At 40.3% G+C, this 16,130-nt stretch overlaps 1 protein-coding gene across 3 annotated transcripts in view; it reads right to left on the reverse strand.

Annotated features, from left to right (window-relative positions):
* The window catches only part of LOC113151190 (tight junction protein ZO-2), a 53,446-nt gene extending 38,051 nt beyond the window's left edge, over window positions 1–15,395 (reverse strand). Inside the window, exon 1 of one of the 3 annotated variants that reach the window (XM_026344074.1) lies at window positions 14,990–15,395. In XM_026344074.1, coding sequence (XP_026199859.1) covers window positions 14,990–15,049 — 60 coding nt within the window. In that variant the 5' untranslated portion in view covers window positions 15,050–15,395. Of the gene's footprint in view, window positions 1–5,629; window positions 5,701–14,983 lie in introns of those variants that run through there. The other 2 variants (XM_026344073.1, XM_026344075.1) reach the window with 2 other exon arrangements.
* Window positions 15,396–16,130: the final 735 nt, after the last annotated feature.

Here is a 16,130-nt window from a genome sequence, read left to right on the forward strand (position 1 = left end):
AGCAGTCCATCTTTGACTTCCCTTCCCAAGTAAATAAATAATACTTCCCTAATGATATTAGCAAAAAGCACAATACAGTCATGACATATACAGTATGTCATTATCTGTAATCATAGCATGATCCTGAGTTGTGTTAAGTTGTGTTTTCGGTTGCACTGTTGCATTTAGGATGCAAAACAAGTGTGTGAAGACTTTTGAAAAGTGAACTCAGCAGAAAGAAATGTGTTTGACCAGATGTAGAAATATGCAGCCTCTCTCTGTCAAAGCTGCTCTCTGTATCACATTTGGGAGGCCGCTTTCATCAACTCTCCAGTCTCCACACTCTCCCTTAACTCATGGATCGTGTGTGTGTCATGGGGTGGCCCTCAGAGCTTCAGACAGGCCTATTCATTGTCATCTCCCAACACCAAACACAATGCTATCTGTGTCAATCCCCGTCTTTGTGCTCTCCATGTCTGTGTGTGTCTGAAGCACCAGCTATTTCAACAACACAGAACACAAGTGGCAGTGATGACAATACAGGTGATGACGCTGATCGACACTAAAAAATGGGGACTCTGCAGTGTCTGCCTGAGCCTGCTTCCATCTACAGCAGTTATGCAGCTGACAATATTCCCTTTTTACTACAGAGCATAAACAGTCATAATATTTCTGATTAAGAGCTATAAATCACAGTTTAAGGTTTATCACAGCTTAAGGAGAGAATAAGTGGAAAAACCTTTCAAATAAATTCAATCCGAAGACATATGCTTATGAGTATGAGTATGAGCTTATGTCTGAATGTCTATTACTAATAATTGTGCATAAATTTGATTTAATATAATAAACAAAAAGATAGTTAAATGGGGCAGCTTCCTCCCACCATCCGACATGCAGTTAAGGTTAACCGGTGACTCTAAATAGCCCATAAGTATGAATGTGAGTGAGTGTATAAATGTCTGTCACTGTGACTGGCAACCTGTTCAGGGTGTACACCGTCTCTTGCCCCAATCACTGCTGGAATAGGCTCCAGCACTCCTGCGACCCTTAAGAGGACAAGCAACTAGGATAGCGGATGAATAAATGAACAGTGAAGTGAGAAACTAGGCTTCTGATATCACTAAACACAAAATGTAGTCAGATGTTATCAAACCTGGAGTTCAATCGATGATATGAGAATGGAGGTGTGGTTTAGAACTACATTGTACTGTTAAATATATTATTTTAAAAGCAGTGATTGGTTGGTCAAAAAATATATACAGTAAAAGGTGTTTTCAGCGAGAGACAGACATGTTGTAAATCTAAATAATATTTCAGGTAATGAATATCTTTGTTTAATATACTAGTGGTGTAGCATGAGGGCGTGTCTGAAAGTCTGTATGTTCGCATACCACACATTAGTCCTCTGCCATGCATTTCATAGTTCTTAATTTTACATTTTATCAAGCTGTAACTCTTCAGCTGCTATACTCTTTTATTCACTTGACTTTTTTTTAGAATTGTATTTATTTTTTAAAAGTAGGCTACTCAGAAAAGTAATTTTAGCTGTGAGATTTGCTACTATGCTGCTTCTTATGTCCTCATCACCATCGTCATCATCACCATCGTCATCATCATGAATCCCCTTTTCTTTTTTTGGTTCTCAGAATGGCTACTGGACATTTGTCAGAAGAATAAAGTAACCACTGTCTTTATTTCCTCTTTAAATGAAATCATTAAACAGTTCAGTGAACTTAATGCCTTTCTTCTATCCTTCCGTTACTCCAGACCACTTATTCATCTGATTCTGGTTTATGCTGCTTAATCCCCCCTTATTGTTGGCTGTTAAACTAGATCCACTTTTTCATCAGACATCGTGACTCTGTCTCCCCCTGGTCTTCCAGACCTACTTTATTCTCATCCCTAAAAGCTGAAAGTACCTTCCATGATTGTTTCACTTCATGTCTTATTGAAACCCTTTCCACCCCTTGTTGTTGTAAATATTTCAGACACTATCTTTCCATTATAAATAAAGAACAAGGCTCTTCCAGAGGAGGCTAATGGGAGGAGGAAAACTATGGCTGGTCTAACAAGAAATCTTCACTTGTCCACAAACGGTGATGGGCATGTTAGTACATGCTGGAAGAGAAAATAGGACAGTAATGTTCAGCACAAGAGAACACACATCCCAAAGCAGAGATATAGTCATGTAAAAGTACTTGAGATCTAAAACATAGACCACAGGCAATGTTTGTCTGCAGAGCTTTAGTGATAAAGCTGAGCTTCGTCAGACTCTTATATTTCACATTCTTGTAAAGGTTTGTAAAGATAACACAGATGTCAGGCTGAGTTACAGAGAAATGAAGCTGCGGAGGAGCTGCTGCAGAAACACTGGGCCCTCAACACAAGAGGTGAACATTTACATTTATATTTAGCCATTTTGACGCTTTTATCCAAAGCCACTTACAATAACATGTAATAATCAACTAAATACATCAACGGCATGTACACTGTGTAAACTGCAGCTTAACTGACTGGCAGAGGCAAACTGCAAGGTGATATTTCGACTGCAGGACCTCTGCCAGATCTACAGACTACAACTCCTGGCAAAACCCACAACAACCTCTAAATAACTGATAATTATTCTTTCAAAAACCTCAGTAAGGTTAGACCCTTGGAAACTACAACCTCTGTCCCACAACTTGCAGCAGGGGAGGGTGGAGGCAGAGTGAGAGAAAAGGATTTCATTAAATTGGAAATTTAATCTTCAAAGAAGAGCTGAGAGGCTGAGGCACCCAGGGATTCCCTATCACAGCCTGTGAACTTTCAGTCCACATCATTCCAGAGAAGGACAAGTCAGTGGTAGCAGGGACGACTGCTGAGGTCTCTGACTCATACTCTGGATGTTCAAATATTGACCAGCCCTCAGTCAGTTCACTCTCAGAAGACTGCAGTACTTTTAGTGAGCTCAGCTGACAGGTACTTATTTTTTGTGTGTTTTAACAGAACAAACATAACATCACATTTCTAGCTGTTCCACTTTTCATTTCAGTGTTAATCATTATAATAATACATGTACACCCAGTCTTTTTTTAATTAACCTCTGGCGCCCCTAGAGACTGTAGTGTTCACAGCATCAGCAATACAACAGGCTGGTGATTTTACTTTCCAGCCGTACCAAATTCTACATTTGTCCTGGCCCTTGCTACAGGAGATGGGGAGGTTACCAAAGTCATTCATTCAGTATGTAAAATGTATGAAGGAGGTCATTAAAATTACAAGGAATTGCAGTTAGCTTCTGATTTCACATGATATTGCAAAAGTGGAAACACCAGAGATCACAGTGCGTAGGCAGACTGTATGACACAGTGACACGCAGACAGACATAGTGTAAATGAAGAGAACTGTACAAGTTGTAGGAACACACAACCTCATTACGGTTACAAATCAACATCAATCACTGTCTGACTGGGTTTAGTATGGGTTCACCCTGACAGCATTGTGTGTGTGTGTGTGTGTGTTTGTGTGCTATGCTAATGCTCAGTTCTATAAACAGGGAGTAGGTCAGGATATACACATATCTAATGAGGCATGAGGGCTTTGAAGTGGAAATGCAACAACAGACACAGAGCAGCTCTGAGAACAATAAAAGCCCTCTGACACTAAAGCAGCAGCACAGCCATGCTTCAAAAAAATCCAAAATAAAACATTTGGAATAGGCACGGTCCTGAATGTGCACACAGTGAGAGGGCTTGAAACATCCTTTTGAAGATAAACTGAACTGACAGCGGATGAAATAAGGAGCAGGGAGCAGGTCATTTCAGCTAAATAAACTGCTACATTGTAAAGGTCAAGGTCATCCAACAGGCCATTAACTCTGAAACTAGGTCCATTATTAAAAAACAGAGTTCCCGGAAGTGAAGTTGACTTAAAAATTCTGGTGCTGACTTCTAATAAAGAGTTTAGTTTTTGTTCAAAAGCCTAAGCTGCATTAAAATGACAAACTGTTGTTAACAACAGTGTCAGACAGCAAACAGTGGCCACTTAGCAGTTCAACAAAGCATTGTCTGAGCACTACGCTGAGGTCATTAGAGCGTCTGTGTGTCTCAGCAGCCCATAAGCCCGAGCTGCTCAAAGTACAACCACATACTTAGAACACTGGGAATTCAGTGAATGGCAACAATGGCGTTATTGTGACACTTAAGACTGACCTGAAACCACACATTACCCCACCACCACCAACCACCCGCCCACCCCAACTATACACACACAGACACACACACACACACACACACAGACACACACAGACACACACAGACACACACAGACACACACACACACACACACACACACACACACACAGTCACGTGAACAAGGTCATGGGAACCAGGTCCATCCAGCCAGCAGTGAGCTGTTGCTGTGTTCAAGCTGTATTAAAATAACTTACAATACAAGTAGTGGATTAGTACAAACACTGAAGAACAGAGTACTCATGTTATCAAGCTACTGTGCAATTAGTAGTTAATAATGACAATATATTTTGCTCAGTTTATATCCTTTAATTACAGCATGCTGTTCTTTACATTAGTGCTGACAGATATCTAAGTTATAGCACAGCAGTTCAACCTTGAATGGGTTATTCTTAATTTCTATGATAGCCAAGAACCTGTGAACTACAGCTTGCAGAGCTACAAAACTTTAAAACATGCCTGAGCGAGGACAGTGGCAACTATAGGAAATACACTATATTCAGTTTCGATTCAGTCAATTTAATCTAGAGAGTTTAAAAAAAAAAAAGAAAACTTTTTTCACTTGAGCCTTATTTTTACTTAGCACACAAATCAAACTCAGAATAAAGAATGCAGATACAGTGGACACTGTTTGGAAGACATTTTCCAGGAATATAGCTACACCTGCTGTTCCTGAAAACCAGTAATTATCAGACAGGTCTATTGGGCACAGGCCCAGGGGCCCGACAGGAGACATGGTTCAACATATAAGACCAAAAATAAGAAAAGAGTGATGGGCCAAAAAAAGGACATACAAAATGACAACAACAAGCTAGAAAATGACCAAAAACAGAAAAAATAAGTGTCAGTGGAGCTATTTATTTTGCCACTGTGGTCATACCACAAAGTGAAAACCAAATTCAGTTTTACTGCTACTGTTGGCACAGGCTGCAGAGCCTCAAAGTGATGAGGGCGAGGTTACATTCAGTCACAGCTTCAGTTCGCTATAGGAATGTGTCCCAACCCAGCATTCAGTCCAGGTCAGCACCTGTACCTGCGCCTTAAGTAACCGAACGTTCTGACACACCTCCAGGAGAGGGGAGGGGAGGACAGGAGATTACAGGTTCCACAATGACAACACAATCATGTCGCTGGTAATTGTACAACAGCAAGTCGATACTGTTGTTCTACATGACGTAAACTAAAGAGGAGAAGGACGAGCAGGAGGAGGAAGCTACGTATCATATGAAAAACAGATTGCATGATAAAAACTAAGGAACAGGTCAGTTGTCCTTTACTGAAAAAATATAAACAAACAATATATTCAACTGATTGTACTGTAAGCTACTAAACTTTAAGTCCAGACAGAGATACTGTAGGAATTTTACAGGAAGCAAATAAAAATGCCAACAGCTCAAGGTGTTTCCTGAGCACAGACTCACAGTGTGAAGGGTTGGAGCTGACTGCAGCAGTCAGAAGCACAGAGACACGTCACAGCTACCTGACTGTGGAAGGTACAGCATCTTCACCATGACAAATGATACTGCTATTTTTACATCCTCCTCTCACTACACCTGACGTTCTGGGTTCTCTCTCTCTCTCTCTCTCTCTCTCTCTCTCTCTGTGCATTAGTCAGCAGTGGAAAAGTGATGCAGCACCGATGAGGATCAGAATCATAAGTACAGTAACCAAATTTGTGCTGTTCAACATTGGTTATCAGTGAACTACTGTAACTGTCTATACAAGCCAGTAGGAATTCTTCACTCTCACCAGTTTGTAGATAAAGTTTCAACAGAACAGGTGAGAACTGATGCTATGGAAATAGGCAGGTAAATATGTTCCACTAACGTTGCTGTTGCATTGTTGTAGCTGCAAGAATGTACAGTAAATAAGCTCTGCTGGTAACCAGAGACTGATGAGGACAGTTTCAGGTTTGCTAAGAACCAGGTTAACAAACAAGCGGCTGCATCCATTACATTGTACTGTTATTTTTTATAAAGTACAGTAATACTGTCCCTGAATGCAACACAACACTGGTGACTTACGCTGTAGATAGTATGTTGTTTTTTCAGAACCATTAGAACCAGAACCACATAACTTCATCTAAAAAATAAAAGAAATTACCTAGTCAATAGAATTTAATTTTTTTTTCTGTATTACTATAACTGCAGATACTTCATCTGTATCTGCTGCTAGTATTATTAAGTAAGTAAGTATTGTTAAGCTAAAACATTAGTGTTCAATTCGAGACAAGTAATAATGGTGACTAAAATGTCACACAGCTGCATTGAGAGGAACACAATAGATGACACCACACTTCCTCTTTGCTGTTCTTCTCATTTCCAGGTCTGACGGGTGATGGAGCAGGCACAAGTATCCATATGCAAATGGATGTTTAATGGTGTCTGTGTCTATTTATAGCAAACTGTTGGGGGTGAAATGAGGCTCCTGCAGAATTAGGTGTGCTCTCATCTTTACAAATCTGCCATAAAAGGATATGTCTGCATATTTATGACTTTGCGGGTTGACAAGAGTCTTAGTCATAGAGTTTTGTGCATCAGGCCTCGAGGAGCTGAAGTGAGTCTGGCAATTGTTCTAACTCCAACCTCAGAGCAACTTCCTCTGCCCTCTCACACTAATACGATCACGCACTAACCTGCTGTGTTGAAAATGAGTTTTAATATTTTCTTTAATTTGGTACCAGAGAACTGTTCAAAATGCATGTCGAATTTCAGTTTCTTCTTTCATCATGTTAATTATATTTAGGGAGGAACTCTCCCAGAGAGCTGCTTTGTAGACTGCTGATGATATCACACACAACTGGTGTATTCATCAGCTCTCTAAAGTCTTCTTCCTGTTATTTCTCAGTAATTACAGTGTTTTATTTTGCAGATGCACATCTCTCACTTTGATTTCTGATGACCCAATAAAGTGTCCACAAGATAATACAACAAGGCAAAGAACCTCATTTATTTATGTTAGTTTCTGGATTTAAAGTGGTCTGACAGACTGGCCGACACATTCACATCTTACATGGTACATTAAAACATGTATATGGTAGTATATCTCTATCAAAAGATGTAAATAATTGTTAAAATCCCTTCATCAGATCAGAATTATTATTAGTGACCTCAAAAACCCAGTGCTGAACCCAGAACCCAGTGACATAATGAAAATGAATCTAGCATTAAGGTAGGTTATATAAAGTACATATGAAATGAACCTGACTGACAAATTTAACATGGTCTCCAAGGACCTATTCAGTATGCAAACAGATTGTACAGTGATGTGCTTGTTACCACAGGAACTGTGCAGGTGTATTCAGCTGAATGCTAAACTGGATGAGCTGTGAAAACAACATGACTCACCTGTACTTTATTTACTTATGACACACACAGTTTATGGAGGCTTGGTGACTCCTGTGACAGGAGGATTGTACACGCAGCACAAAATCCAGTACAGAAACAGGTCATCTGTAAAATTGAGTTTGAGCATCTTCTTTATGCATGCAAAGGACTCCGCTGCTGATAATAATGATATTCTCTACCAAAGATCAGATTTGCTGTTATGAATCTTATGGATGAAAATGAGCGCCTGAGGAAAAAGTTACACTGGGGAGTGTCCTGTGGATGTTTATTTTGGTTGTGGTCTTGTCTTGGCCTCAGGACTCAGGGTGTGGCAATGTGGAAACAAGGGTAGAAGTGGCTTCAGTGGCAGGAAGCAGTCTCACTTCCTGTCATTCCACAGATAAGGCCTTTTTACCCATGTTCACTAACAGGAAACAACAATCTGTGGTGGAGTGCACGCAAGTTGGTCTTATTTTAGTTGTGAGGACACTTAACATAATCCATTCTAAACAGTCATAAGTAAATGCCTAATGCTAACCCTGCCCTAGACCTGATTCTAACCTAACACACACACACACAATATCAAGCTGTAGTCTCAGACAAATGTACGCAAATGGGGCTTCAGCCACATTTAACCATACAGACAAATCCAGTACCGATCAACCACACTACAGTCACACCCACTGTGTAATAGTGAGAAATAGTAAGACTAATGCTTATGGAAGCCTTGACAATGTTCCCCAGAGAACATCATCCTGAGTCAGGCTTGAGTCAGACTTCAGTTAACACAGCTCAAAATAGAACTGAACATACACAAACAGAACAGGAAAAACAAGACTAGTCCACAGAAACTCTCTAACGTTGCACACCCCAGTTATCTGAGCTAAATGCTATGCTCAGCATGTCAACCTGCTCATGTGCTGATGTTTAGCTGCTGCTTTACCATTTCAATTTTGTGTATTTGCCATTTGGCATCAAACATAAAGTAAAGCTGAGGCTCACAGTGTTTTTCTGGTATTTGGTCATTACTGATTGTCTCAATCGTCTCTGATTGTCCCCACAAAGTCTGCTAGAAATCTGGGGGAAATCACTGACAAACAAATAAGATTCTTAGTTTGTTGTCAACCTTTCTGAAAGTGATATCTAATTGTGCAAGTAGTCCTCTTCCCTCATTTCAACAACTGCAGTTCTCTTCTAATCGGACTAGCAACACACATAATCAAATCTGTGCAGTTGATCCAACATGTAACAACACGTCCTATTTCAGTTCATGTAAAAGGCACATCTTTTCACTGATTATATGTCTGCACTGGCTTCCAGGGGCTGCTAGCTTCATAAAGGTCTGAACAGAGTTTACTTTTCTGTGTATAGCTTTCCTGCTTTTGAAGATGTCCATACTGAAACTGCATAACAAAGTTAAAAGTACTGTATTTTTCAGATGACCAGGTTTACAACCACTCAGGATACCAGTGCTTAATTCCACCATCCTACCTGAACACCCTCACTATCTACAGATCCCTTCACCACTGTGTTCTGACTTCTTCTCCTGACATGCTGCATTCAATGTCTTCCACCTGGCTGGGGTATTTTGCTTGCTTTGTAAGTTGCTTTCAATTCAAGTCTCTGGCCAATAACTAAATTTCATTTAAATGTTTACCTGATGCTGGCACTCGATGAAAACAGAATAAAGAAAAGGTGTTCTGATTTCTACTTCTAGGGAATGTGCAAAGCAAATTTTACTGCAACCATTCCAACAGTTGTCCATATATTTCCACACAGAACCAATGCTGGTTCTATTAGGGTTCGTCCTGAGGGAAACGCAAATGTAAATTTTAGTCTGGACTAAAGTGGTGAACTGACAAGACTGACAGCCATGCTGCTCTTATGGCTAGAACTAATTATTTCCTTCAGATAATGTCTTACAAAGGCAACCCCCGGTATTTACAATGTACAATGTAAGTTGCCAAACAACAACAGAGGCAGAATGTGCCCTACCCCCTGCTTTCACAGAGTCAACAACATACTGTAAATTATAACATGAGGGCTGAGTAGAAGAAGCTGTCAAGAATGTCTCTCACTTTTAACACTGGCTCTGTGATCTTTTAAAACAAAACTGAAACAGGATTTTGAATTAATGCATAGTGAAATTGGCTGTAAAAATCACAACTACCCACGGAATTAAAATAATTATTAGATAAACAATTATTAGAATAAAACATTTTCATTGAAATCGTATATTTAATAGCAAGAGTTCAAAATAAACTCCATTGTTAGCAGCTGCAACAAAACAATTAAAACAAATACGTAATAATCATATTTACCGATTCATTCCATTCTACATAAAGAGTACTTTTATTTAAGTAGATTTTTTTGTTTAATACTTGAAGTAACATTTTGAATGCAAGTGCAGTGCACAGTGCAGAACTAAAAAGTAGTTCTGCACTGTGCTTTTGTCTTACATAAGTACAATATATGGCACATTAAATATTGAACAGAGTAAAACAGACAATTTAATGATGCTTAAGTTTAACTGAAGTATGATGAGCAGGCAGTTCTTGTTCTTGTCTCACTTCATGTGGACACACTGATAATAAGCTTATTTATTACATCAGTCTTTGCATGCTGTTTTAAGTCCTGTGCATGTGCACAGAACAGTAAGAGATCAGCACTGCACAGAAAGTTGTCTTCCCTGATGCTGGCTTGGGTTTCAGCAGTGCACCACACCCTTGGCCTCTGAACCTATTCCCAAGCCAGAGGGCAGTGCCAGTAAACACTAAACACAGACACACATGGAGGGAGATATAAAGAACACAGGCAGGAATTTTATCAGTCAGCCACTCCCTGCAGCTGTCCGATATCATGTGACACGGTTCTCATCGGTCAGGGAATATCTGGAATATGTTGAAAATTATTATATGTGGGTAAAAGTTCTCCTGGAACTTCTGGGAACAGGGGTCATTTTAGAAAAAGCTGAATTGAGTAAATGTGTGGCCTTTATAAAGAAAGTTCAGCTAAACACGTAGAAGGGGAAGTTTTAAAAATTCAGCAGGAAAATAACAATTTGAAACAAAACTAATAAATAACTGCTATTGTTCATTTTATGCTGGAAAGGATGAAAAAGTAAAGTTGAATTTCATCAAATCAAATTCTGTATGAAGTGTTAAATGAGTGTGAAGCTGTGGATTTGGACTGAAACCTACTGCCTTATCAAAGAACATTTACAGTGTACCACTTGTCTGGTCATGTTTCCACACTATTAAGTCTCCCTTACACACTTGAAATGTTGACTGTCCTGATTTCACTTGCAAAAAACCAGCCATGACTGAAATAACCCGCGCAAGAACAACTGGCAGGGAGGTCACAGGCCGGAGAATCCAGACAACATCGAACAACATGCAGGATCGTGTCCCCATACTGTCATTCGGATTCTTAAGAATGATTACTATGTTTACAGTTAATGAGTTGACATAGAGTTTTTAGCTCTAATATTCTATTTTATGTTTTAAATTTAAAAACAAAAAAAAATAATATATATTATATATATTATATAAAATAAAATAAAAATCTCATGTACACAAGTATTCACAACCTTTGTTCAATACTTTGATGAAACACCATTAGCACCAATTACAGTCTCAAGTCTTTTTAAGTATAACTTTTCAGTATAATGCTACAAGCTTGGCACATTTATTTTTGGGCAGTTTCTCTCCTTCTTTTTTGGAGTACCTACATTAGGTTGGATAAGGAGCGTTGGTGTACAGCCATTTTCAGATTTCTCCAGAAAGGTTCAATTGGGTTTAAGTCAGGGCTCTGGCTGGGCCACTCAAGGAAATTTACAGTATAGAGTTGTACCGTAACAACTCTTGTGTTTTCTTGACTGTGTGCTTAGGGTTGTTGTCCTGCTAAAAGGTGAACCATCGCCCCAGTCTGAGGTCCAGAGCACTCTGCAACATTAAGGATAATCATGGATGTCTTAGTACATAGCTGCATTCATCATTCCCTCAATGCTGATCAGACTCCCAGTTCCTGCCGCTTAAAACATCCCCGCAGCATGATGCTGCCACCACCATACTTCACTGTAGAGATAGTATTGGCCAGGTGCTGGCTGGGTTGCTCCATACAACAAGGCAAAGGCAGAGGCGAGTAAGCATAAGGGAGGTCTAGCCTAAGGCTCCCTACTGGAAGTAGGTTGCAGCAGGGATTTGAACCCCAGTCTACCGTATGGAGTACATACTGGGTCCTGGCCTCCTATACTTGAGACTGAATTTAAATCTCTACACTAAGCCAAGCTCCAAAGACTCTGCCTGCTACAATTTTTACAGCTACAGTTTGACAGCTTTAGAACTGCCTGGGACATGTATGAGTGTCTTTCAAAACCTTCACTGGGTCATATGGATATAGTATTATCTAGGGGCATAACGTTTGTGAAAGCAAGGCCGAAACCAAAACACAATCAAAGGGGAGTATTACACAGAAAGAAACCTGAGCTTTAATTGTGTGTGTAAAGTGTAAAAAGGCAGTGGTTAGTTGCCGTCACTTTATGCAGATCTGATGTGTTTCTGTGACACAACTCTCGTGTTTCCATGGTTATAGTGCATCAGTGTTTGACTGTGCCAGCCATTTATACTTAATATGTAGCAGTGTGTGAATGCTCCCCCTGTTCACTGTCAGCAGCTGCGTTGGTGTGAATACGTCACTCACACTGAACTGGGCTCTCAGCTCATGTAAGCAGAATGGAACTGATGAACGCACTCTACTGAATTGTGGGAGCATTGACAAAAACCCGATGATACTTCAGTGCCAACGATTTTAGGTGAAGTGGGGATGCTGCCCAGCAAACAGTAGAAGGGTTAGAAAGAAGAAAACTCATCTGAAGCATGACTTCATGTTCCATTATACATAAAGGTGCTGCGCTAGATTTACTTGTCTCTATGAATGAACAATGTATCCTGACCAGATTAGACATGGCTTGGGGGTCGGAATTAATTCAGCTTATTAACAAAGGAAAGGCAGAAAATGTCTTTATTTTTATTCAGTCAGAAGCACCTCACTCAACATTTATTTATTCAAAAAGAGTAAAAAAAGCTAATGTATTCTCTACTTAGAATGATCAGCAGCAGAACACCTAAAGTTCCTCCATAAAAGTGATGTCACAGTTAACTGCATTTTGAATTTCTGGAGGCTCCACTTTAGCTAAGAATTTCAATTACACGGCAACACTTAAACTGCTTTTTTTTTACCCCTTAACTAAGACTTCAGTTGCTTTCAGCTCTAAAATCCAATTCAAACGTTACACATCTGCTACAGTTTTCTGTAGCGTATCTTAAATTTAATCACCACCCATGTCCATGAGTGTCAGGGCTGATGTGAGACGTCAGTAAAGAAATGCCAAAACATTTGTCTGCGTAGACTGTCCATGGTTCCACTCCACAACTGTACTTGTATCATTCAAGTTTCATCCACTGAAGGTACGAACTGTTTATTTCAATATACTTGACACTGGTATTATAAAATGGTTCCACATGCTGTCCACATTTTTGCATGTTGCTCAGCCATTAAAATAAATGAGGCAGATCTTCTTCTTGCTGTCACTATCCAGAGTTGCTATCATGTTTTGTAATCCTATACTACACATCCCTAACTGTAATATCAATAGAAGTGTATGTGTGTCCACAGTGCAAGTACATGTCCATGAAAGGTAAAGCAGTAACCATGAATTGGTTTTAACACCCAAGCTGAAACCTTTGATTCTGCCAGTGCTTACAAAGAAACTGACACTTTAGCTGCATCCAGACCTTACACTTCATTTTATAATTTAACCCTTCCACTATCTCTATCCCATATACTTTACATGAGAGTTCATATGCTTTCTGTTTAGACATCAACTTCATTTTGTCCTTGCTCTTGAAATAATATGTCATACTTTTAGTGTTGTTCGACTCAAGCTTTAACTACACTGCAGCTCAAACATCAACTTATTTTTAAAAGCAAAAGATTAACATTTCAAGACATTTTGACCTATTTGCTATGCACAGTTTATGGAGAAATTGAAGGGACAACTGAGAGATGCTGTAGCCCATGTCTGTGTTTCAAATAAAAAGCAAGATACCATGTCTCAGCAGCTGGGAGAGGCACCAGTTAAAACCACTAGGACAGAAAGAGAATCCGGCCTGCCATAGGGTCATTTCTGCAATCACACACTCACAACACCCCCAAGGCTTTTCCATTAAGGATGACCATTAATCTGAGTCTCTCCCCTAGTGGAACCAGCAGAAAGAGCATTAGGCACACACTCTATGCTTGTGAGTACACTCAGTGACAAAGTGCATTCTCTACTCCCTTACCTTTAACATCTTAACCATACTCCGAACCCTACACCTACACCTAATTCTAATTCTCATGTAGCAACAGCTTGTACTTCTCATGGAATATCATGGTGCTAGTGCTGTTTAAGGAAATTCTGAAATGATCAAATCCTTATAGACTTTTTTGTCCATATCCATAAGTAATCCATCCACTGCACAAAATCTTTTTACATTTTTTATCAGTTTCTGCAGTAATGCAAGTTTTGAAATCACTGGGTTCGTTTTGAGTATCAACAGTGGTTACAGTAGGAAGCTCAGGGTAAAAGTTACAGAATTTGTACATGTTTGAGCATCTTTCTGAAGGAAAAAGAACTTTCACTATGACACTGACTTTATAAAAGATGTAAACAGCAGGTAAGAGCTCTTTGAAACTAAAACTTGTCCATACAACCGCAGAAAGACACACACACACACACACACACCCAGAGGAAGTCATCCCTGACCTGTTGTGCAATCAGCACTCCTAGATCATAGTCACCACAACCTAAGTTAAAACTATCTGCTGTATATATTAGTATTGGTATTGTTTTAACATTTTCATTTTGAAATCGATGACATAGTTTTGAAGTGCACAGAACTGAATTCAGCAGCAATGTTGTTACTGTCCTGTAGTAAAAGGGCAGAAATATAAAAGGAAATGCAAATGGGTAAATATTCATTTGTGTTCGCAGGTGAAAGCCTTCCTCGTTCAGTGTCTTTTCACACACACACACACACACACAGATATATTCTACTGATTACATCCATCTAATCTCCAGATAACCCGTCAGTCTGAACAGTCAACACTTCCAACACTGGATTTAGGTCGAACTAGTTTCAAGTTAGCAACAACTGGGAGCAGCTGAGCCGCGGAACAGCTGCTTTTCTATTGGCTCTCCTGAAGCACAACAGGTGTACAGACGCGCCGCCTATTGGCTGGCCTGCCCGCTCCTCACCTGCACGTCGGGCAGGTTTCCCGGGACACGTTCGCTCTCGCGCGTCACTTCGACAGAACCATCGCTCGACGCGTCGCGCCGGCCCTGTGGCGAAGTCCTGTTCCCTAACGTGACGACACACATGTCAAACACAGTCAAACGCCACTTACACTTACTCCGACGTTGTCGCTCTTGCTCGGGAAAGAGGCCAGTCTTCCCCCGCCTTTCACCGGCATGCTGCTTCTCGTCGAGTCCGCCGACTTGGCGCTTAGTCGTCCCGGTGAAAGCCGAAGCCTCGGTGCGTTCGGGCGCTGCGTTCGTTAGCGTGGTGGCTAGTTTTTGAAACGAAGCGTCCGTGTGTGACAGCGAGGCCAGCTCCTCCCTCGCCGCTGCCAGGCGTGCGTTCCTGCGGGCGGACAGCCTACTGGAGGGGAGGAGGAGGTCCGTCTAACCAGCTCCGCAACTGTCTGTCGATCTGTGCCGCTACAGTACAACAACCCTGGGAACTCACATTTCCTGTTTCCACCGTGTTTGTGCTGGGAGGGAGCAGGACTTCAGGTCCTCCTGCGTGTAGACGCCGCCACAGTGTGGCGTGTCCCACAGCTGTGTCTCTGTCTCCCGCTGCATCCACCTCATGAACTAGAACCCTTCCATCACAGGGAAACTACATCCTTTCTGTAAGTGTCCTACAGTTTGTGTTGTGGCACATGATGTTGTAAATGTTGTGAAGTCTGGAAACGTATGAATAAAAGTTAATGAGGAGCAATGATTTCTAGGATTTGTCATGTTTTCTTCTACTTCTTACTTCTTAGTTAGGTTGTGTGACTGCTTTGTTTTTATTTTACTTAAGTGTCCAACCTTAATTTACTATTTCTCATTATATTAGTCATTATCCATATTTTATTTAACCCATTATTCAGTTGTTTGAGTTATTTCTCAAAGGCAGAAACCCACTGGAATGGATGTTCTAATTAATCTGCTGATATTGTCTGTTTGTTCATCATTAAGGATGAAACAGGACATTTGTTAATAAATGAAAGACAAGTTGTTTGCTCTACATCACTTCTCTCAACACTGGACTGCACAATGTACAGTTGTTTCCTGCAGGCTGAGTGATTTCAGTGATGTCACACTAAACTCTGCTACACAGACAAACTATCATTCACTGAACATGCCAGCCATAATGCTGGTTTGACTTGTGCACTGATAGAAAATCAAGCTAAACTGAGCCAGTTGATTTTTTTATATAAAAATAAAAAACAAACAAACATTTAGTTCATGCACCTTCTACTCCCGTGTACATGCATACTCAGTCTG

Source organism: Anabas testudineus, chromosome 9, assembly GCF_900324465.2.
Source record: "Anabas testudineus chromosome 9, fAnaTes1.2, whole genome shotgun sequence".
In the NCBI taxonomy this organism is placed as follows: domain Eukaryota; kingdom Metazoa; phylum Chordata; class Actinopteri; order Anabantiformes; family Anabantidae; genus Anabas; species Anabas testudineus.